Raw genomic sequence first — 25,089 nt, 5'->3', positions numbered from 1 at the left:
AAAACAAATGTCTCGGCTTTGCGAAAGTTCGTACCTTTTTTTTTTTTATTCGAAAATGGATCTACGGGAATGCATTTGATCTAGTTACACGGGGTGCTTTGCTTAAGTGTGCTCACAGGGGCAGGGGTGAGATGGGACCGACGGCTTTGAACACACCATCCATCATTAATATAAACAAGACATTAATACTTGCTATGGAGTAGGGATTGTGTAGTGATGTCATTTGACAAAAGTGTTAAAGTCAGTAAAAGGGAAATGGCATAAACCACAAATACAAAAGTATTAGTGCTAAATGAACAAGTGTTCATGAATACGTTTAAAATCACTGAAATAGTAGGTTGAGCGCACAAAGACATTTTGCTCCTGCACACGTACACAGAAGACACACTTCCTGTGAGTGTGGCGTTACCCCAAGGGCATGTTCTGTGCGGAGGTCACAGTTCAACTAGGCCTGGCTTGTTTAAGAGCTGCTCGCCTGGAAACTGGGGGGGATATTCAGCCTCCAGGGTCTATGAATGTTTGTGTGTGTGTGTGAGTGTGTGTCAACGACAGGTGCGAGTGTGAACAAGGACGCAGTATGAACAAGTGATCAATTTCAAATGAGCTTCGTAATACTCGGCCATCACTCAGGGACATACGTGCTTAGGTGGGGGAACAGTGAGAATTTCTTGTAGCGTGCAGAGACAATATCACACTATCTCAGATAGCAAAGAAGTAGACAAGTTCTACTTAAACAGAGCAAACTCCAAAGTTGAATGAGGCCCAACATTTTAGAATTAAAAAAAAAAAAAAAACAAAAACGTACTTCTAAACTTGTACAAAAATGTGACCTCTGTTGTGCATAACTCAACGTGAAACATCCAAATTTTGCTAATACCTCAGAAAAAAAATCTAGTGACAGCTCAGCAAGCATCAAAGGATAGCTCATGGGTATCCGTTTAGCTTTTTGCAACATGAAATCGGAGAGAATGAGCAACCCCGTTCTTTAGGGTGTTTAGAGAAGAACAGGTCTGTCAGGAACTTACATCGAGGGATTCATTCAAAGAAGTAGTACTCCAGCAGTGTGCAACTCTGACTACCGTTGCTCTTAAGTCTCTTGGTAGCTTGTTTTGAGATCCTGCCTGTGCAGCATGTTTATCTAAAGCAGGGTATGCACATACAAATTCAGCCTGATACCCCCCTTCCGATCAAAGTCAGCAAAAGCACGACTATCAAATTCTCTAAAAGATTATCCAAGGTGATTATCCTGTGGTGTGGGGTGTAGTATGAAAGATTTTTCCTCGCTGATCAATCAAAATCCCAAATGTTAAACCTGTTCAATATTTACATTTATCTCATATGCTAATGTCAAATGTCTTTGGTCAACACCGAGTTCGCCCCAGCCACAGACTCTGTGATTGTGGTGTGAAACAGCCAATTTGGAAGAGACCTGAAGCTCATAAGCTAACAGTTAGGTGGAGATATCATTATGAGTAAAAACGTAACAAGATTTCCCCAAAAAGAGTCTGTCGAAATGCTGAGTCTGGTTGGAATGGCCGCTTCAACTTCAGTACAACACAACAAGAATTTTGAAAATTAGATGATGGATTACGGAGAAATTGAGTTTTTCTTGTGTTTTTGGAGGAATGTTTTTGTGTGATATCGCCCATAGAAAATCTGATGGGAAAAAAAACCCCACCTTCAAATTAGAATAAAACAGTATAACTTTCGACCCTTTCATTTCGTCTGCTTCTTGGGGAACCCCTTCTCCGATTGGCCAACAAACCTGGTCAAAAAGTATCCACTAATAAGCTCATAGTGGCCGAAATTCTCCATGCCAACGTGTCAAAATTTTCGTGACGTTTCAAACAGCGTCACTTGCCCTAAAAACCCAACTTAAATAGTGGTAAGGGGACATTATTCGTGAGAAGAGCACTGTGGGCAGTACAATGGGTCACATACTATAGTATTCAATTGTTTTCTTCGTGAATTTATTTGTTGTGGATTTTACAGGTGTTTGAAGTGTTTGTTCCATGTCCACAAAGATGGCAGCCTCTTTACACATTGCTATTATGAGTGCGGTGTGCTGTGTTATCATCTTGAGTACAGCACACAGTATAAGAGCAGTAAGCACAAACTTTCAGACTTTGTCCTTGTGTGTGGAGATTTTAAATATTGGTTAAAATTTCAAAATCAGTATGCGTGTACCCCGCTCAGTGGGATACCATTTTGAAAATGTATACTACTAACAGCAACTCGTCTGTTTTCTCCTGCTTTTTTTGTTGTCTATTGTTGTAGTTGTAGGTGTGACGTACCAAACTCTAGCAGCATGCGGACGGTGCACGGGTCATCAGCCAGGGTGGCGTAGTGAAGTGCTGAACAGCCGCGGAAACCAGCCCTGCTGCTGAGCCTGCTGCTGAACTCATCCTCTCTGGACACCAGGACTGCAGGGAGGGAAAGAGCTGAACATTACCAGGAAATATTTGACTTTTGCAAGCAAGTCCTGAAGTCTAGAATATCTTAGATTGATGAGAAACTGAAAGATGATTTACAAATAAAGGAAGACTATATGAGACTTAAGACATCTGGAACCTTTCAATAGCTAACACGTTCTCACTTAAAAAGTAATCACAGATAAAGCTCCACAGTGTGTGGTAATGACAGCAGCATGGCCGACTACAAAATTGACTTTCCTGTGTCTCACTTTGGAGGAGTTGTTGATTTTCACAGATTTAGGCCCACTTGTCCAAAATGATCCCAACAATGGGAGTTGTGTTTTGCGGTCTTCTCAGCTGTGCTCCTCACTACGTAATACCAGATAAATATTGTTCTCTCCTTACTTCTCTTTTCCATAAGTGCACTCATCTTTGCTACTCGATCATCTTGCTTTATTTTTTCCACCTCCTTCCTCTCCTCCTTGGTATCCATCAATTCCTTTCATCACTTGCACACTCATCTTCCTCCCCCCACCCATACCCTCTATCCCAATAACTTTGTCTCATCCATTTCCTGGCTTCCTCTCCCTCATCATTCCACCCATCACCATCAATCCCTCCCTCTATCACGGCATCTTCTCCTTCAGCTTTAACTTTGCTCCATCCATTGCTGCGCTCCACCTTCTTCCCATCTCTCCATTCCTTTCCTCCATCAGTCTTCCTGCATCCCACTCTAAACAACAGTTCCTCTCTCTGCAGTGTGTTTGTGTGTGCGTGTGAGAGAGAATGAGAGAGAGCGAGAGAGAGCGAGAGAGAGAGAGAGGGGCAGGGCGGGATAATCATAGCTAACCCAATAAAGCGTCGCACAGGCCCCCCAAGCCCATCCATCAGTGTGCATCTGGGAAACGCTTCCCCACGCTGTGCTGGCCCCACGTGGACTCAAACCTGACAGCCATATAAATGTCTGCAATATACATATCCCATATAAATATGTCTGCAGAAAGCCAACACAGGCTGGGGAGGGGACCAAGCGTGTGTCAGTGCCACCCTGCCTGTGTGTGTGCAGCTCGGGAGGAAAACAAATAACACGTGCACTACTTACTAGAACATATACAATGAATAATACACAAGAAATAAAACGTCCATATATGCTAATCTTTATGCAAATTATAATGTTGCATAGTTACCATTTGTACACTTGCGAGTCATATATATGTAATATCAAAGCCACACATAACAAATACATAAACTGCAATATGTTGTTTTTTTACCTTCCAGTGAGTGGATGCCTATCTCCCTTGAGGTGTCATAAACATTGTTGAAGTGATCGCCAGCATTTGGGTCAGCACCAGCTTCAAGCAGAACCTTTACCACACTGGGAAAGAGCAAAAACTAAATTATGTTTCAACAAACAAAAAACATGAATATGAGCTCACAACAAGATTCAGTAATAACAAATATGTATAACAAAGATCGTCCCTAAAACACAATTTAAAGTTTTCACCATCAAATCAAAGCATTTCTATTCATCGAAAACTGTGCTTTTAAGCCAAATGTGGTGTTAATTTTAACTTAGTTATTCATTAAAACCAATGTTCAACCCTTGAGGGAAATTACATTTTCACTCTGCTGTATACATTTCTCTCACGCATACGGAGAGAAATGAAGAATGAGAGATGTTGCACCCCTGAGCTGAGGTTGACAAACACCGCCAACAACGGGCTGCAATTAGTTTCTTATCTGCAGTGGGATTCACACTGTGATGAAGTCGCTACTGGTGAGCTACTTGTTGAGTCTGGTTACGTTATACTGCCAAGGAAAAAATGGATCAGTCCACCCTTGTTTCCTCAGTTTGTTTACTTTTAATACCTGGTACAACTAAGGCCTGCTTGGATAAAATATAATGAAATATAAATATAAAGATAACAAAAATAGGGCATCAGAGTTTCTTTTAAGAGCTGATATCTAGCCATTTTCCATGGCTTTCTTGATTGTAACAAAAATCACTGGGAATACAATTAAGCTTAAGCATGTGAAATATGACCAAGACGCTGCATTTTTCTCATCCATCCATCCATTTTCTGAGCCGCTTCTCCTCACTAGGGTCGCGGGCGTGCTGGAGCCTATCCCAGCTGTTATCGGGCAGGAGGCGGGGTACACCCTGAACTGGTTGCCAGCCAATCGCAGGGCACATAGGAACAAACAACCATTCGCACTCACAGTCATGCCTACGGGCAATTTAGAGTCTCCAATTAATGCATGTTTTTGGGATGTGGGAGGAAACCGGAGTACCCGGAGAAAACCCACGCATGCACGGGGAGAACATGCAAACTCCACACAGGCGGGGCCGGGGATTGAACCCGGGTCCTCAGAACTGTGAGAACCAGTCGGCCACCGTGCCGCCGCATTTTTGTCATGTTCAACATATTCTTCAGGTAATATACCTTTAGTGGTACCATACAATAAAATGAAAAAGTAATTGAAGAAACAACTCTGGTCTTAATTCCCCCCCCCCCCCATAACTGTAGACTAGGAATACGAGAACACTAAAAATCCACCACAATGTGGAGATTAGTTCTAAGTACATAACAAGCAACATTATCATTTTATTCTTTAATATCATTAGAGTTATGTTGAAACCAGTGCATATTTGCCAATGATTGCTATTGCTATAAAAATTACCCAAATTTACTTTACTTTTAAAAGTGACTATTTTCATCATTTCAGTCACTTAAATGAATTTGTATTAACTTCATCCCTTTGAGGAATATTTCCAATACCATGGATATTTCAATCGATAGAAATATTGCATCAGTTTTAAGGATCATTTAAACATATGCTCCAAAACACTATGGATGAGCACTGAGGTAGTCATGCACAATTTCCCATGCAAAGTTCCAGATACTAATACAAATCTTATGGATATGTATGAAATGTGTATTATAGAAATTGTTTGCCCACTACAATATGCAGACATGATTGTTGTAAGATATTGTAATATATTCAGAAATGTTGCATTAAAAAAACAAGAAAAACAAAACTATGTGGTCTGATGGGTTTCCATAATCCCACCCATGCTGTGCTAATGATGCGATCGAGTGTGTAAACCAAGCACATGCACATGGAAAAGGACCTAAAACGCTCATTCAAGTCAGACACAAAGACATAAAAAAATAAAGACAAGAACATTGGCCTTGACTCTTTGCTTGGTTCACCTCTTGTCTGTCTCATTATGGTGGATACAGCCCAGTGACCACTAGACACTAGTCTGCCAAGTCATATGTACATAAGAGTATATGGTAGGGGCAAAGGGTCGGCCCAGTTTCCGGCACCGAATGGGGTGCGGATATGTGTTGCCTGTCATTGGTGCGTACCAACTTTTAGAAGAAACACACACTACCTCGGCAACGCCACTCACTGTGACGTAACGAACATTCCAGGTGCGGTCGCTCTGTCTACAGACATATACATACACAAAAATGAGCGGTGGTGACTGACTTTCAGACACAAACCTGAATATGCACAAACACAACACACAAAAAAATGGTCTGCCAGTTTAAAGAGAAAGAGTGCTATGGATTTCATGTGAACCTTGCCACAACCCTGTTGGGCATCATTAAACCTGCAAGTTTTTAAATGTAGCCTGAGAGGCCATAATGGATCGTTTTCAGCTAACTGGCTACAGCGAAAGGCCAGGAACGGCTTAAATTGAGCAAAGTGATCATTCATTGCAAGGCAAGGTGGACTGCGATGTAATGGGATGACAGTTGTGCTACTGAAGAGGAGTGTACACCTCTGATCTGAGAGAGAATGCATGCAACTCACTGTTTAAATATCTGAGCTGTAACAATTGGTTCACCGATAATAAAATAATCGAATATCCAAAGCATAAGGAATAGCCTAAAGAAGTAATAAAACTAAACAAAAAAATGTTGGCACTCGTAAGTTAAGGTACCAAGGTACAGTGGGAACTTTAAATTGGAAAACCCTATGGCTGTACAATTCGGAAACAGACCAAAATGTGCCTCAGAAGGTTGAGATATGTTTCAGACCCACCCGGAATAGGTGAATTTTATTATGTAGTTTGACCCCTTCCACACACTTTAAAAACATTTAAACTTATCAAAACACTTTTTAAAAACATTGTTAATGTATTTGAAGACAAAAGAATGTTATTACAAATATAAAATGCAGAGACAAAAAAAATGCACATAATGTTTGTTATATGAATACGCAGTGGCCTGGACCGAATGGCGTATTTCACCAATGTTACTGGCTGCTACATTTGAAACGTTTTATGGTGGCGACAATTACTTCCGATTCACTTCCAAACTGAGGCACGAATTGGAACCGATTGTGCTCAGCCTAGGAGGTTCCACTTTAAACGAGTTTCAACATGCTTTCGAAGTGAACCATCCCAATGTTAGTTTTAATGTATGGGAGAGAGCAAAAAGGCTGAGAACCGCCTGGCCAAGTCTTTGTGTCTGACCTTGCTGAGGTCTAAAGGTCTATCGGGGGTCCCCTTTTGTTACTGTATTCCTGTGAGCGGGACTGGCGGGGGGACGGGGGGGGGGGGGGGGGGGGGGGTGACCCACGTAAGGCTCTGCTCTCACCCTTGCAAGCACTTCAACAAACACACGGATGCAACTTCAGAGACACCAACTTACTAGAGCTGGTCACACGAGGCTAGACAGGCCTGTGCAAAGAAATGAGGTGGTGTGAAAAGGTTTAATAGCATCAGGAAGGTAAACAGGCAAGGATAAAGAGTGGAAAACTGTGGAGGAGGAAGAGTAGGGGCAAAGGATGGACATGCAGCTAAAAAGATAAAAGGAGGAGATTTCATTATAAGAAGGATGGTGCCAAACCTAATGAGCTTTTGAAAAGAGTTTGTGTAGTTTTACAAATTAACTGATGATCAAGTGGCTAACTTTATTTGGGAGGAGTTGCCGCACTAATTTGGGGCCAACCCAAAAGAGATGCAGAGGTTAATTAGGTTTAACTAGCTTTTTACAAGGAAACATTTAAAATTGCAGATGTCCAATTACCCTATCAGTTCAATGACAAGATAATAAAACTCACAGCTAAGACTATAAAACTAATGATCGTTCCTTTAATTTTCCTGCATCCATGATATTATTGTAGTTTTATTCCAATATTTATACAAATATACATATTTATACAGTATACAAAACATGACCACTTACACAATATGATATCCCCAACCAGAACTGTAAAGAATATTCTGCATTGCATGTACATTTAAAACATCTTAAAAAAACGTCTTTATTCCTGGGTGAACTCAACATAAAACTCTGCCCTTCTATTAGTGCTTTACTGTTTTAACTTCATTGTTTTTATGCTTAAATGCATCATTTCTTATGTTCGATGTTTATTTATATACAGCACTTTGCTTCAGCTGTCGGTGTTACTAATGATCTTGTTATCTCTTTAAAGGCAGAGTATTTGATGCAACTCTTGTACTGAATATTATTATATGGTGCCAGTGGTCATAATGTTGTGGCTCAGCTGGGCGTATCCCCTGGTGCTGAGGTTGCTAACTTCGGGCTCCGTGCGTGCTAACAAGTGACTGGTCTTTGTTTCCCCTGCCCTGAAGGGAAGACAGGAAGCAGACACTTCCGTCTCACCCGCAATATAATAGACACCCGAGTCGAACTGACCATCCATGTCTTTAACCACCTGGCCCAGACGCTGGACCTCACGTGACCCTGCCTCACCTGCTGCACGCCTGAGGTCAACTAGGTGCCAGGACGAGAGGCTCACGAGTTGTGAGTGATCAGATTTTAAAATATGACAATAAAGTCTAGAACCTTCACCAACACATCTTACGAACATTATTAAAGCATCTATTGGAAGTGACACAAACTGGATTTATAAGATATAATCGCCTATGGTGGCGATTAATTTTGGAATGTGGGCGGAAGCCGAAGCACGCTGAGAAAACGCGCGCAGGCAACGGGAAGATATGCAAACTCCATACAGAAAGGTCTGAGCAGAGATCCGCACCAACAACCCATTTGAAAACAGCTAATAGCGAAACATGTCAAGATTATGACTGAGCTGAAACAAGCAAAAATATAAAGATACTTTGCTCCAAATAAATTTGATAGGGATCATCTGTGGTGAGGATCCGGGGTGACATCTATCCCAAAGCTGATCTCAATACCAGATCTTTTGCATCCCTCGCTTCAGAACGCATAGGCTTGCTCGCTCGTTACATCCTCCCACATCTTTGCTACGCTTTCTGCTCCAGTGAGCCACTCAGTAGACTGGTCGGGATGATCAACAGGCGTTACACACGGCAAAGCGCTCATTGTGCACGTGAATACGGTGAGGGAGGGACGCAGGCAGAGAAAGAGAGATTGAGATGGATATTGTGTGTTAAAGAGTTTAAACAGTGGGCCAGGCCCTGCACCTCCCCGATTTAGCTTCACATCAAAGATAAGCAAACACATGCCCACCCACTGAATGTCTGACCTTTCGTTCTCTCACACACACACACACACACACACACACACACACACACACACTTCACTTTTCTACTTGTCGCTTTACTTGACTAACGTCACATCTCAACACCTAAAGCAGCAAAAGTTAGGATGCCTGATTGATGATTGGCCTTTACCCGCCAATATACGATACTTCAGTTTTATGTAAATTCAGTTGAGCACTTCTGGTTTAGGCAAGAATAAATAATGTGAAGCAGGGGTGGAATCATTTTGTTGCCAGTCCATGACAACACTGACTACAGGCTAGACCTTGGTCATGAGTAATGCTCCCTGGCTTTTCACTTAACTGCTGCAAATAAAGTTGTGTGTGTGACTGAGTAATAGGCAGTTGGCCTGTAAGACATTGGGTAAAAACTCTTCATGGCTTTGTGTTCATTACATGCGCGCGCGCACACACACACACACACACACACACACAGACAGATTGGTGTATGTGTGTGCCATGAGCACAAGAGATGTGTGAGGGATGTGCGGTAAGCAAAGCTCTGTCTTCCCTGCAGCAGTGACGGCTCACAGGGGGGTTGCAAGACGGGATTAAAAACAGACGAGTGTCACCTCTTGGCTGAGTTATAGCACTCATAACGCATACTGTGACACACATCCACCCCAAGTATGGACATAAACATCAAATTTGTAACCAAAAAACTGTTGACACACAGGGAGACACACCGCATCATTAACACGTCACACATACTAGCCATCACTCAACACGTGCTGTAACACTGAAGTGATACAATGCAATTGTCACTTTGAAAATCATGCGGTATGCAAGAAATACTCCTGATGAATATTTAAACACTTTAATAGCAAATGCAGAAAACCAGTAATCTAACACAGAGAAAAATACACAGTACAATAAGGGGACGATTCAGCAACATTAGTTACTCAATTGTGCGCGCTCATTTCATGTTATGTTCACATTTGAACTAAACATTACGTTTCTCACAAGCAGGTGGGGTCGCCGAACAAAAAAAATGACCACAGACTCCTGATGGGGGGAATCTGCTGAAATTGGATTTGGCCTGGTCTTAACCTCGGCCCCTTTCTGTGTTGTGTGTGTGTTCTGGGGGCCAGCAGGCTAATTTAATTTGTTGGACTGAGAGACGGGGGACCGGGTAAAGACCTTCTGTTACTCTGAAAGTTGCACTTCCGAAGACCTGCTGTAACAACGCAAGAAGGGACATGACACACAACAATTCATGCCGACAGCTGCATGATTCCGAGATGGGACACCAAGTCATGAATGGCATCTTTTAACTGTCTACAACTTTCTCAAAGTTCCTTTGTTTCTCCACCTCTTAAATATTATTCACTTGAATTCCTGATCATCTGTATTACAAAATCAAAAATGTTGCGTTTATATTAGGTGTTAATACTGTAAAATTACATGGCCACAAACCGAACTGTGAAGGATGACGCTCTGTCATAAAATAGATAAAAATAAGCATAATACAGTGGATGAGGAAAAATAAAATTCACATTTACTCCAAGTTCAGTGTGACGAAAAAAATATTTTGCAGAAATGATTTGACAAATAATGCCACAGAGAATGCAACAATGGTGTAATGTAGCTGAACCTCAATCATTTAATGTCCCTTGAATCAATACAATTCAGAACATTTCTTTTTTTTGGTAAAATATGCCTTTGAAGTCGCACAAAACGTCAGTTCTGCGGTTTGCCATCATGATGTGATTTTACAATCATCATACATGTCATGAGGTCTTTGTCATGACAGTTAAGCTTCGAGTGTTTTATCGTTTTTACATCCTGGTACTACAACTTACTTTCATACTTGTGACCTGCTATGACCATCAAAAAATGGTACTTAAAAATGTCAGTATAGTTAAGATATGTTGTATCATCGATGTCAAGGGTCTGACCCTCAAGCAATTTTTATAATTTTGAAATATGACATTCGTGTCCACCAGCACCCCATTTGGGGCTCTACATGTTTGTTTGTTGTTGAGTTAAATACATCTGCCATGATTATTTACTCTTAATTTTGTGGCTGGCGATGCTTTTGAGTCAAAAATACACACACCTGTGCTGACGGTTAATGGCAGCCACCATTAGAGGGGTCCAACCAAGACGGTGTCTGTGATTTGGGTCCACCCCTTCCTGCAACAGTCTGGAAAAGGAAAAGGACCCGCAAAGATGAGTTTAACGATACATTTTATCCTATTTTTACATCATTTTGACTTCTTGTGACAGACACCAGAAATGGTATTGGCTAACAGTTAAACACCAAATGGGTTGTCAATGTGTCCGGTGGACCAGCACATTATATCGCTATCTGCAGCCCGGCAGTAAGTGTGTGTAAACCAGCTGTGTGTTAGGTTCTGTGCCTGAGGGTCTGACATCAAGTACTTTGTGACACCGTACTGTGTGTGTGCGTGTGTGTGTATATCCATCTGTTGTCTCTAATGCTGTACAGGCAGACAGAGTGTTTGTTTACAGTCAACATTATGGCCTCTGTCTGATCTGCACTCCATTCGCTGGGTCTGTTTCCCTCCATGGCAAGGACAAATGACTATGTTCTGCTTTGCAGTGCAAGGCCGTCACCCTGACATCGCACCATCTTGATTTTTACCCAGAATATTATGCTTGAAAAGTTCAGAAATCAAAACACTCACCACAGAATAATAGGAACTTTACATTTTATGGACAAAATGTTAGGGAGGATGGGACAAGAATTCCCAGACACACTCCAAAATATAGTGGAAGCGGTTATATCTGCAAAAGGGTGATCAAGTTTAAGTCACCACAGCATTTATCTACCGTATCGTGTGGTAGTCTGAGCAGACATGCCCTGACCTTCTTCAGCAAAACTCAAAGCACTTAACACATCTGTCTGCTTGCACTCTCACCTAAACCATCTGTCACATGTGCACAGGTAACCCAAGCTTGCAAATGGACATGCACAGATAAAAACACACACACTGCAATTTAGAGTGCTACATTTGATCATTCTACCGGTACGATTTAATATAATGAAGTGTACTCCTCTTTTGTGTCATTTAGAACTGTTTCAAACAAATGTTCAATGTTCTTGACTTTGCATTCATTGTAACACACACTGCATTGTGCACTTCACAGTGCTTAAGGTTTGTTACGCAATATTACCAGCCAGACAGATGGGTACAAGAATACTAGACTCCTGGTTCATTTTGGCTGGCTAACTCTGAGAGTGGCAGAGACAAGAGGAAAAGTTACTCAGTAGTAAATCAAGGGAAAGGTATCAAAACATTTGAGAGAAAAAAAAAAAAGCTTTCATTTGATGCCCTCTCTTTATTAGAAGAGTGCCCAATATACAGGTTATCTGTTGCCTCACACATCTTTCAATATTTACATTCAATCATGTCCTGAAACGCATTATACCATTATATTTAAATTTGACACCAATTTTGTTTACTTTATGCAAGTTATATAAAATAAGCACTTATTTTAGGCATTATTATTTTATACATTACACAAATGTATACAAATAGCAGGCTTTACTTTTCACTAGGTTTTAAGTCACAGTAAATAAAGTTAACAAATGGACCTATTTACTATTGAGGAGTAGAAATAGTGTTGAAGAACTACAGTACGATTACTTCACAAGCAGCATGGATGAGAAGTAGTTTTAAGAGCCCCAGAAACAATTAAAGGTGTAAAGAAAAGCCCACTGTTAAAAACCTAATCAATATTAGCCGCTCTTTTCTTCCACCTGCTGGCTTACAGGTGGGACTGCATCAATAAGTGAAAAGAAGTCCTATTTTGGCCAAGACTTGCACGTGAACATGCTACTTAATAAATTGACATTTTAAATGTTACCAATTTAACCAAGTAAGCCATCAAACTGCATGACTCAGCTGGTCCATGTCTGTTGTAGTGTCGGGCTGGGGAGGACATAGTGTTCCTACACTCCAGCCTGTTCCCTGGCCCACCATGCCTTTCCTTCGCTGATTTTTAATGCCCACATACATTCACACATCCTTTGGGGAGCTGGTTGGTCTGGGTGGGGGTGACTGGACATGGGCCATAACTGCCCCGTGTCCATCTCTCCCTCATGCCCACCACTCACCCCAATTTTAATGGATGGCACCCCACAACACATGATCACGGTACAGGGACAATGGTTGCCAGTCTTGGTACTACAACAGACATCTGGTTTTGGGAGTGGACTTGGCACATATTGTTGTGTCTGTGGTGTGCTGTGTTCATAAAGAGCAAGAAGCACACACTTGACAATTTATTTCCCCATCATGTGAGGGCACTCTCACATTTACAAAATCCGTTAAGATGTTAAATCAGTGTGTGTGCGTGTGTACTATTTAACATTTATTACCTGGCCACATCTTGGGCGTTATTGGTCCTTGCTGCCTCCAAAAGGGCATCACCTAGTGAAATAAAACCATGAAGAACATAAAATAGTGCAGAGATTGACAAAGTGTGACTTTGAGAGAAACACTATAAAACAATATAATCCAATCTGTATGCGAACATATCTTCAGTACATTTTCGGGCTGGAGGGTATGGCCTTAGAATACAATAATTTTTTTTCCCCACAAAAATTTCAATTTTAAATCGACTTTCTTTTCGCTTATGAAAAACAGCAAATGATATGTTTGCTTTTTTTGTCGTCCACCCCACCCCCCCCCCTCCCCCCCCTTCTGGGATTTGCTTTACTTCCCCTGATACCAAAAAAGATTTTAAACAATTTGGAATGTTTGTTTTTTTTCCCCACCAGCATGAACATAAAAATATTTTTGGGGTGAAAATAAATGATACATCCCAGAAAAAAATTGGACACGTGGACATGCTACTAAATAAATGTAGATTTTAAATGTTCCCAATTTAACCAAGTAAGCCATCAAACTGCATGGCTCGGCTGGTCCATGTCTGTTGTCGGAAGAATAACGTTGTACAGCAATGGACTATCCCCGCAACAGGTGAAATCAACAAGGTAGCAGATATACATTTTCTTAAAAATAAAAAATAAAAAAAATCTGTACAGGAATCTGTAGATGAGAAGGATAAATCGGGTGGATGTCGTAACGAGTTGAACAGAGGTCACCACCGCCATTAATCCAAACAGAAAAATCAAGTTAGCAAGTACCTCAACGATTTTTTTTTAATCAACTTACATGTCAAAATGGAAATTACAGCCGGTAATTCTGTCTCTCTTCCAAGCAATTGACTTCATGTGAATTTTTTTTGACTGGCACTTCACACCTTCAAACTACGACGGAGGAGGCTCAAATGATCGTTCAAGCCGGGTTGCTCAATCACTCTCCTCTCCTACCCCCGGAAGTACGCGTGATGTGACAGTGAAAGGTCGATACAAAATGAGTTGTACACATTTGGTTCATCAGGGCATATATTGAATCTGAGGTACCTTTGTCATCAGAGTCTTTCTTCAGGCAGAAGGCCACAGCAGCAGCAGATAGCAGGCCGGCCGAGGCCATTCTCAGCGGGCTGGCGGCTCCACCGGTACCCCCGCCGTCACCTCCAGCTCTCTGACCACCATCTTCCCAGTACATGTTGTTGTTGCGCCCTCTGCTGGCCAGCGCGGCCCATGAGCTGCGGCGGTTCTCCAGACTGGACAGCCATCTAGGGGCGAGGTGATGATACTGCACCGACTGGCTCACGTTGTTAGCAGCGGTGTCATCTGCCAAAATCCCCCGTCTTGACACCCGGGAGGTGGACACTATGGGGTTGCGGTTATTATCCGCCGGTGGCTCGCTTATTATGACCTGGCACGCAGGGGCGGCCGAACTAGTCTGGAGGACGCGCTTGCACGGCGACAGGCTTCGCGACCTTCGTGCAAACAACCTAGTGGGAACAGACGTTAACATGGCGAAAAACTCACCCGTCAATGGAGCTGGGAAGAAAACTACGCGTGTGTCAGTAGCCAACGAGTAAACCACGCGAAGGAGATGTCGTGTTAAGTCTAATGGTGACGCCGGAGTACCCTTTGTGTGTGTGTAGCTATTTACAATAGCCACACGCATTCAAACGCTTCCCTCATCTTAGCATGGATGGTGCTCGAATGCGCGGTGCAGTCTGGGAAATGTAGTCGGTTTTTGCTTGGGATTGTAACAGATTGGGTTTATTTATGTATATATATATATATATGTTTGTGTGTGTGTGTGTGTGTGTATGAAAGAAAGTTCTTCTTACTGTAAAATATGTGCCTTGGCTCAAGAAAGATTGTGAGACACTGTGTTATAGTCTATATTATGGCCACTAGCTGTCGCCAACTTACAACAATACGATAGAAACTAGTGTATGGAGCTGCCACGGCTGTGTTGTGAGGTGTTGCAGAACATTCATTCTTTCATCATTTCATACACAAGTCAGTGACAGACAGTCTAGTGAATTCCTAAACTATCATTATAGGAGAGGAAATTATTATTATTATTTTTTTTAATGGGGAGCAAGGTAATCAGCCTTACTCATGTTATGTTTGTGTGCCTTGTACATTTTAGGTGGAAACTAAAAGTATGACTGTGTCAACACTAAAGAGTATGTTTTGTGACTAATACAATCTGAACATAGCTGCTCTAAAATGGGCGGCAGCTTTCACCATGCAGTGGAGGTTTAATCTATGGAGTGGATATTTTATGTCGCGGCAGCAGACTTGGTGTGGCTCACCATCCATGAATCATTGAGGACATCATACTCTGTCATCATAAATCCACTTGCACCTTTCCCCAGACATTTCATTAGGTTGCCATCGGAGCGTGAGTTTGCCTTTGCGAGCACCTGTGGACATTCACAATTGTCCTCAGTAGAAGTAACATGAGCAGCAACTGAGGTAATAGTAGGTTTAATACCTAGTTATAATTAATCTTTACAATAAAGTTCATTAGTGTTGCATGGCAGCACAGTGGCTTGCACAGAGAGAAAAGATAGCCTTTTTCATTATCAGCTGGTATAAATAGAAAAGCTGAAGCCCTCTAACCCTTATTAAAACAAGATAATGGTGTGCTAGCAGTTTTGATTGTGCACACACTAATTAAAGTCATATTTACCTCGAAATCGCCTTCCAGTTATACCAACAATGAAATTTGCATGAATACCTGTGCCTCTATTGTTTTTGAACTATTTAGCCCTGTCAAACATCTCTTACCGTTGCACTTCACATTTTTTTCATTTTTTTATCCACCAAATTAATCAGTGCTCTTTCGTGGTCCAGAATTAATAATGTGCATCACATTCACATCTTTGGCTCTTTTTCTTTTCTTTATTTTGACTATTTCGGGACAAGGCAGCAGAATTAAAAATGAATTCATAAATCTTAATGCTGCCAGTTGATCACACATCAAGCTTTGCATCTATGAGCCTTGGACAGGGATGTCAAACTAATTTTTGTCGTGGGCCACAATGTAGTTATGTTTTCCCTCAGAGGGGCGTTATGACTGAGAAACCATCCATCCATCCATCCATTTTCTGAGCTGCTTCTCCTCACTAGGGTCGTGGCCGTGCTGGAGCCTATCCCAGCTGTCATCGGGCAGGAGTCGGGGTACACCCTGAACTGGTTGCCAGCCAATCGCAGGGCACACAGAAACAAACAACCATTCGCACTCACAGTCACACCGATGGGCAATTTTAGAGTCTCCAATTAATGCATGTTTTTGGGATGTGGGAGGAAACCGGAGTGCCCGGAGAAAACCCACGCAGGCACGGAGAGAACATGCAAACTCCACACAGGCGGGGACGGGGATTGAACCCGGGTCCTCAGAACTGTGAGGCTGACGCTCTAACCAGTCGGACACCGTGCCGCCCTGGGAAACCATATGAATATAAAATGGAACAATCATATGCTATATAGTAGATGCGAAAAAGTGATGGATGATTTGTTTCTAAATCAAAAGTCAAGGAAAATAGATTTTTCAACAGTTTAATGTATTTTAAAAAGGAGTTTGGTAACAAAAATGCTTGCAATATCTCAATGTTATTAAAAGTGAAGTCCAATTTTAATATAGGTACAGATTTTAGCATGAAACCTTAAGTACAGGATTTGCTTTTGCAGGCCACATAAAATGAGGTGGCAGGCTGGATCTGGCCCCCGGGCTTTGTGTTTGACATGAGTAGCTTAGGATGTGGTGTGAATGTAGCACAAGATGTTACCTCTCTCTTTTTTTTTTTTTTTAACTGTACCCTTGCATTGACAACAGACATAGGCAAAAAAAAATCAAGAGATGGATGGATAGCTGTGTGATAAATGTGACGCCATAGCACTGTGAACCAGTGTAACCCACCAATGCATTGAACAAAAGGTAAGTAGACAAAGGGCAACAATGGAGGCCACCCAGTATTTTGTGTTCTTTCTTCTTGGCATATGGCAATTTGTTTAATATTTAAGGGTTTCGTTGACAGCGGTCGAAACAATAACAAAGAGAGAGCAAAATGCGAGCGGAAATCTGCAGGAATAAGCTTGTGCCATAAATTTTTGTTTTTTTTTTGGGAGTAATTTTTGTTGTATGCTTTGTTGTATGTTTGTGTTTGAGTTCCTTCTTCCGACGCTCTCTTTGCGGGGGAAATGTGTTGTTAGATGAGGTGCAATAACGAGCTGCATTTACAAGAATTCCGGGATACAAAGATTTTAATTGTCATACCAACACACATTTACACATGATATGGAACAAAACTTGATATCCAAGGTCCCAGATTAGCCAAATAAGTCTCAAGACCTGTGAAATATTACGAAAATAAGATAAAATAAAACAAGATTTAAAAAAAATCTTATTTGCAGTTGTGAATATGTGCAAATGCAGCAGAAATACAAATGCCAGAGGCTTGAATCGCAAATAGTATTTACATGGTATTTTCATGGTACTTTGTACTTGACTTTGACACGCTAAAACCAATCCATCAAGCAATTACGGGTATATATTATCGTTATTTTAAACTGCCACATCACAGCTTCCTGTGAAAGGTCATAGGTAAATAGTTTTGGATTTTCCATGATTTTGGGGTGGCCTGTATCCAATTAGAATAGATCCGCCGCTGCCCTGAGCAGATCTCCATATTGAAACCAAGACAAGAGCAGCTTGAATTAACTGACAATGTTTAAAACAGTGTGTACTTAAGGATCATAATCATTCATTTGTCATGTTCACAAATCAGGTCGTGAGACAGAGCACAAAATGGAGGAAAATATTTTTCATTCTGAAACTGAATTCTCTTTATTCACAAGGCATTATGAAGAGAAATTTTGTCACAGATTTAGTTGTAAATTGCTTGTTTTCATATCTAGAAAAGCGCTATATACAGCCAAACCAATTATTTTTAATAGTAGTCGTAGGAGTAGTTGTCAGGGGAGTCGCAGCCAAGGAAATGTGGGTGTCGCAACCCTCCTCATTTTTTCAACACCCAATTGTGTTGCAGGCTGTGTCAAATGTTATTTTTTTTTTGTACATGCCACTGGTCACTAAAAAATAGACAGTAGGCCGCAAATGGCGCCCGAGGCAGCAGTTTAGACGCCCCCCGATTTAGAGTCATCAGTGAACCTGGTCTGCCAATTGCAGACAAACAACCATTCATGGTCACATTCACACCTACGGACAATTTGTAGTCTTCAGTGAATCCTAGCATGCGTGTTTGGAATGTTGGAGGAAGGGGAGAATGGGCAAGCACAGGAGAACATGCTAATCACCAGTTGAGGAGTAACTAATTACATGTACCAAGATTACTTTCTTTAATTACAAAATTAATGTAATTGTAGTCCTTTACATTACTAGGAGAAAATGTGTAGTTAAATTAGAAATTTCCATGATTAGAATTTTAGTTACATTTGAAAAATAGCTGCAAAAGCTCAGATTAAAAAAAAAAACAATTATTTAAACCTAATGCCACATTACATGAAATTTCATCATGTTGATTATTGTTTTATTATTTATTTATTTAAAAATATGCGGTTTATTCCAAAATAATGATCAATGGTTTTAATCCACTTTTTAGAGGAAATAGGCAAGGGTCGTGTCGATGCACTCATTCCAAATTAAGAAAAGGAATCCAAATGTAAGCAAATTCAATTACTTTGAAAAAGTTATTGAAATAGTTACACGACTATTATATTTTTCACCAAGGTATTTTTTTCTCATTGTACCCAACTTCATTTCCTGAACACTACTAGCCACACACGGCTTGGCAACAGAAGCTCAGAACTGTGAGACAGGCGTGCTAACCAGTTGGTCAACGTGCTGCTTCCATTTATAACCATAATGATGAATCGTATATATAGCCTCGTGTTGCATACATAAGTGGTTGGCACCGCACCATTTTGTTGACATAAAACCACTGAGTGCAAAGTCATTAAAATGAGCTAGCAAAGTCATTCAAATGAGCTAGCAAACACCCTGAGACAGAGTTGCGTGCTTTCCGAGGTGCACTGAACGCATCACTGGGAGGCGTTCCCATTGAAGTCGCCTTGTGTGGCAATGAAACCATTAAGACAACCCTCCCACTCCTTATCTTGTTGTCGCGTCGCATCCTCCCAACCGGCACCGACTGCAGGGATGGAGAACTGCTACAAACTACGACAGGACCACTGAAGAGCACCGGAAGTGAGAAGGCGAAAGGGAAGGCCGTGATAGCCACACGGAAGGCTAGCGTGTGTGTCGGTGAGTGTCAAGCGGAAACGTAACCATATGGTTGTTCTGGAGAGTGGCTGCTTTTTCCGAAGACCGCTACCCGACCGAAACTTATTCAGCACCGGGCTTCGACTGAACCGTCTCAGTGCTTTTTTTTTTTTTTTTTTTCCCGGAGCAGAGCAGATCTGTCACCTGTGTGCGGCGGCTGCGGGGTCCACACCTCTATTTGACTAGTTAATCGCTCTTTGTACTTCCCCGAGTGAGCATGCGCACACGTCACAAGACCGCGCTGCAGGTTTCTCGCTAAATTGAATGAAGCCGTTAACTTGTTCAAACAAACCAAACCAAAAAAAAAAAAAAGTACGGAGACTCCCCACCGACAGTATCTGTTTCTCCAAGCCCCCGCTCGCGTCCTAACCTCTTTCCCCGGGGACAGAGCCATGTCCGGACAGACTGTGACCATCCCGGACGACCGGGCGTTCGCCAGCTTCAAGTCGGAGTGTCTGAGTGAGGAAGGTTGGAGCGCGACCTACAACAAGGGAGGCATCGCGGTGTGGACTCAGGCGCTGGAGGAGGGCAAGACGGTCCACAAAATTAAGGTAAGGAATATAGGATGCAAATATACTGCTCAGCAACATAAGACACACGTTCAGTACGTTAAGTGCTCTAGGGAAATGTATCACCTTGCACAGTAGTACTAGATGTTATGTAATTTACTACAATTCTACCACACGGTTCTATGAACATGTCCTGCTACTCCCTCGACTTTACTCATTTATTGATGAATGACTTCCAACTATGTATGTGTATGTCATGCAGGGAATTTTTTTTTTTTAAAGTACTGTCAGATTAATGACAGTACTTTAACAACATGTTTACTTTTGTGGTTGTACTTTGCTGCAGTATGTAACTCCACGGTGTAGCTTTCAGGTTAATATACTGTGGTTGAAGTCAATGTTTTTAATGGAAGAATTTGAAGGCTTGTGTAATGTTGCATTTGGTAAAACTATCCATCCATCCATTTCCTGTACCGCTTTATCCTCACTAGGGTCGCGGGCGTGCTGGAGCCCATTCTAGCTATCTTCGGCCGAGAGGCGGGTTACACCCTGAACTGGTCGCCAGCCAATCGCAGGGCACATAGAAACAAACAACCATTCGCTCTCACATTCACACCTACCGACAATTTAGAGTCTTCAATCAACCTACCATGCATGTTTTTGGGATGTGGGAGGAAACCGGAGTACCCGGAGAAAACTCAAGCAGACACGGAGAGGACATGCAAACTCCACACAGGCGAGGCCGGATTTGAACCCGGGTCCTCAGAACTGTGAGGCAGATGTGCTAACCAATCGGCCACCGTGCTGCCATATAATATTTGTAAAGGCAACATTTTCGATGTGACTCTTGTATTGAACCTCACTGTTGTTGCCATTGGATATCATTTTTCAGCCATGAAGAGAAATGGCAACTAATAGAGTTTTTATTCTCTGGAGATACACATTCATTATTTGTGAAGATTTCCTGAAAGTATACTCACCAGTAAAATAATTTCACGGTCACATTTCAGTCTTCCTTACCTTTTTTACAGAGACAAGAACAAACAAAAAAACAGTCATAAAAATACTGGACAAAAGTAGTAAAAAAGTAAGGGGACGTGTTTCACGATTATTAAACAATGTTTTACAATCTTAACACGCTGATTGTTTCTACTAACGTGGAAGAGAATATGGCTTGACAGGCCAGTGGCAAGTAACTAAAAAGTAAACACTTGGTGAAGAATCATACGTGGCAGTTCGTCTCATGTGTGAATGTTTGTCGTAGGAGGTAATGTGGAGGTGTTGTCAGAAGTGCGATGACACTTGTAACGTGCCATCTGACACTTTATTTTTGAACTAACTTGTTATTGGTTTTGAAGGTTTCTGAGACAGAACACCCAACATTCATGACTTTAGGCACTGACTACAAAAGATTACGATACGATCCGGCGACCCTCCGGTTGCAGGGCGTACACGTACATTTTTAGCCTCTATATCATAATTGCGCCAGTCATTTTTAAACTTACACCTACAATATGAATACCATGTGCTTGCTCAAAACCTTTTTTCTTGCTTTCCGAAAATGTTCAAATACCACTTGGGCATCTTTACTTTTAGGCAAACGACATGCAAATCTCATTGTTCATTTTATTTCTGAAAAACTGCACTGCATGCCATTTCTTGTGGGTGTATCCGGGTCTGGGGTGTGAGCGAGCAAACAGTTGTTTACTTAGTTGAATAAAGTGTGTGTACATGTAGCGGTGTGCGTCCGTGTGCATAAGGGGTGTTATCTTTGTGTACAAGAGCAGCAACAGCAGGCTTTTCCCAGCCCCTTCCCTGAGTCTACAACATAAGCGGCAATCAGGATTGCATACCATTCTCATTAGCCCGCATGATTCCTCCAGTTACATCCTGGTGGTGCTCTAGGGGAGGTGTATTATGTTTGCAGCAGCACTGTGTTAGTGTGTGCACACTGCAAGGCACTATTTAGTCATTCTTTTATATAGGACAGGCACAGCAAACAAAGGGAAGCAAAAAGTGCAAAACCCCCTACATAGGTAGTGCTTCTATTCTATACTGGCACGATAATGTCAATGTGAGTGTAACGGATGCTTGAATTTTTCATGGTCACTTTATCTGCTGTTTGCTTTGCTCTCGGAACCCTGACATCACACAGATGAGCTTAGCGCAGTCACCGAATGTATGTTTACATTACATTTATTTATCACGTAGTCATCACACACCATCATCATGAGCATCCGTTTTAGAATTCAACACCAACTACACAGAAGCCTCTTTAATACAGAAATCCCGCAAAATTGCTGCATTATAGCCCTAACAGAAGACATTCATCTGCAGTTGTTTTTAACACAGAACCCAGCAAAGTGGAATATTGATACAACTGTGTGTGTGATCATCCCACAGTGAAACGTCATCCCACAATTAGATGGTTAGATGTATGATGACATCAGCAATTTTGGCTTCTGACAGTGAGAGTGACTGTCAAACTTTGCACTTATGTTGAGCATTATCTTTGTCACAGACACCCTCCCGTCTAGGCTTGTTACGACTCTTGTACTACCTCCGTAGGTGGAAAATTGCCAGGTCTTCGGTCCCCTACATCATCCCCATTCTGTGACGATGCCATTTATACAAAACAACAACAAAGAAAAAAATTGGGGGGAAAAAACATTGCTGTGGTTAAGCATGAAGGTGGTTTTGTTTACATTTAGTAATTTGGACAATGTGCCAAGTAGCTTGCCACTTCTCCCGCCTCCCTTCCACACATGCACAGGGGGGGGGATCACCCTCGATGACGCAGAGGGGAGCCTCTGATTCACTAACACACTTGACAGTTCAGTTGTTGTTTTTTTCCGGCATGTTGTTGCCTACAAGCATCTTATCAGCACCCAAGGGAGCTTGTGTTGAGAGCTGAAAGAAGAAAGTAGGGTTGTGATGGAGACTGGGCGGGAGTGGAGTAGTTATGCAAGGTCAAATATAATTTATCATAGTGAGTGGGCACTGGAGACTCACTGATGTTGTCGTGATTCAATAACCTGACTTCTGTGCTTGTAGCATGGGTTCAGTTCTCTCTCAGTGATGGTAAGAATGTGGATGTGAATGGTTGTCTGTGTAGTTGGCCTTTTGTCTGAGGTCAGCTAGTATAGGTTCTAGCTCCCTGCGACCCCTCAACAGGATAACCATAATAAAACATGGATGGGTCGATGGATAGTGGGTGAAGAGCAGCTGACAAACCCAAACTCATATTGTAGATTATGTAACTATCTTCGGTTTGTCTATCTTGAAGTCACCATCTCCTTGCTTCATCTGATGAGCTAACTGAATTAAAATGTAACCGAATTAAGCTCATGTGTACTTGCCGAGCTGTTTTTCTCTGCTCTGACCAGGACCTCTCTTTCAGCTCAGATTAGCATTCTCCCAACCGAATTGAATTGCAAATAAAAACATCAATTTTCTCTCCAAGGTTTACGAGGCTCTTTAAGTCTGAACCTATGCTCTTGCCTCCCCTGTATTATTAAGAAAAAGTAGAGCTTTGATACAAATAACATTTTGCATTGGAACGATAAACAATAACAACTCCAGATATTGCCACTGTAATTTACTTAAGGTGTTTGATTGCCATCCCAATTGTGATATTATGTTTTTAAATCCATTAACTATGAAAATATTGGTTATAGGTAAAGATACAGTGAATGACTCATATATATATATATATATATATATATATATATATATATATATATATATATATATAATACCGGTAATATATTTCTCCATGCAAAATGGTCCTCTGAAATGGAATGTTACTTATGTTGGTTTCTCTCCTTATAAAAGTTCAACAATGTCTCACTTGTTTTGAAGTTTTTCAACATGGAATTTTCACCACAGTGCAATTCAGTTCAACTTTGTGGTAAATGCAACTCTATTTTTAGCATAAAGTACAGTAACACCTGTAAACTTGAATTCCCGTAAAATGGTTTAATTCAGGATTTGAACAACAGTTATCAGTAAAAATATGGCTCTGAAGTCCCACAAAACCTAAAATCTGCTATTACGTGAGATGTCGCCATATCACATGAGAACTCGGTATACTTCACGAGAGCACCGTATTGGATAAACTCTTGAGAGGATGTTTAGCTTTTTGGGTCATTTTTGTTATTCCAAATGATTAACCAGCATCATAGTGAGAATTCAGAAACACACAAGACCTCGACATACCTCACGAAAGCTCAGTTGAGCGAGCATCAAAGGACAAAATTTTTTTTTTGGCGGGGGGGTTAATGAGTTAGGCCGTGTTTTATTGACTATTAACCAAGTTCTACTAATAAGTGTTTCGTCCTTTTAATGCCTGTTTGATAATGTTAATCATTAGTCTCAATTGTGTTCAATATGAATGTTATGTCTATATAAAGCAGTAAATTGTTTTATTTTAATGTTATTTGTGTAGTTATGGGACTGCATATGTTTTTATAATTAGCTATTACAAAAGTTACACAAAATTATAAGCGGTAAATTATTCTGTATTTTTTAAGTGTGCTGACATTTTGAGCGCCAATTGTTAACTCATGGACTTTCCTAGTTGGAAATCTCAAATCATTATCAGGTCAAATCCCCCTCCTCCCGCCACCATTTAGAAAATAAGAATGTTGCTCTCACGAGGACTACTGTTGGCTTTTTTGCTTGTTTAGAAAAAATATTTGCTACAGGGGTCAGAAAATTCGCCAGGTACTGTGTAGCTTTAAAGTCGCTAATTTGGCAACCTTGAAGATGCAAATTGTTGCTCTCGCTTGCCTGTTTTGCCCAGTTCTGCCCCATTGTATCACTAGAAAGCCACTGGAGTGCTTTGATTTACGCAAATGGGATGTACACTGTATTTAACAGGTGTTTCAATGGCTGGTTCAGTATAGAAATAATATTTCTGCCACGACTATGAAAGAAAGCTCATTTTTCTTCCATTAATCATCCATGGGGGGGAAGAAAAAAAGAAAGAGCAGAATGTTCTTCAAA

General features: G+C 41.3%; 2 protein-coding genes across 2 annotated transcripts in view; one reads left to right on the top strand and one right to left on the bottom strand.

The window, feature by feature from the left end:
- Positions 1-14,990, bottom strand: part of clpb (ClpB family mitochondrial disaggregase) — a 33,112-nt gene extending 18,122 nt beyond the window's left edge. The window contains exons 1-5 of the mRNA XM_061782852.1: positions 14,323-14,990; positions 13,273-13,324; positions 10,984-11,070; positions 3,686-3,789; positions 2,295-2,423 (exon numbers count right to left, since the gene is read on the bottom strand). Coding sequence (XP_061638836.1) covers positions 2,295-2,423; positions 3,686-3,789; positions 10,984-11,070; positions 13,273-13,324; positions 14,323-14,938 — 988 coding nt within the window. The 5' untranslated portion in view covers positions 14,939-14,990. The remainder of the gene's footprint in view (positions 1-2,294; positions 2,424-3,685; positions 3,790-10,983; positions 11,071-13,272; positions 13,325-14,322) is intronic.
- A 4,362-nt stretch (positions 14,991-19,352) lies between these two features.
- stard10 (StAR related lipid transfer domain containing 10) overlaps positions 19,353-25,089 on the top strand; it is a 22,171-nt gene continuing 16,434 nt past the window's right edge. Inside the window, exons 1-2 of the mRNA XM_061782754.1 lie at positions 19,353-19,555; positions 19,962-20,124. Of these exons, the coding sequence (XP_061638738.1) occupies positions 19,966-20,124 (159 nt within the window). The 5' untranslated portion in view covers positions 19,353-19,555; positions 19,962-19,965. The remainder of the gene's footprint in view (positions 19,556-19,961; positions 20,125-25,089) is intronic.

The sequence above is a fragment of the Phyllopteryx taeniolatus genome, chromosome 8, assembly GCF_024500385.1.
Source record: "Phyllopteryx taeniolatus isolate TA_2022b chromosome 8, UOR_Ptae_1.2, whole genome shotgun sequence".
Taxonomy (NCBI): domain Eukaryota; kingdom Metazoa; phylum Chordata; class Actinopteri; order Syngnathiformes; family Syngnathidae; genus Phyllopteryx; species Phyllopteryx taeniolatus.
This window is presented reverse-complemented; position numbering and strand designations above follow the sequence as displayed.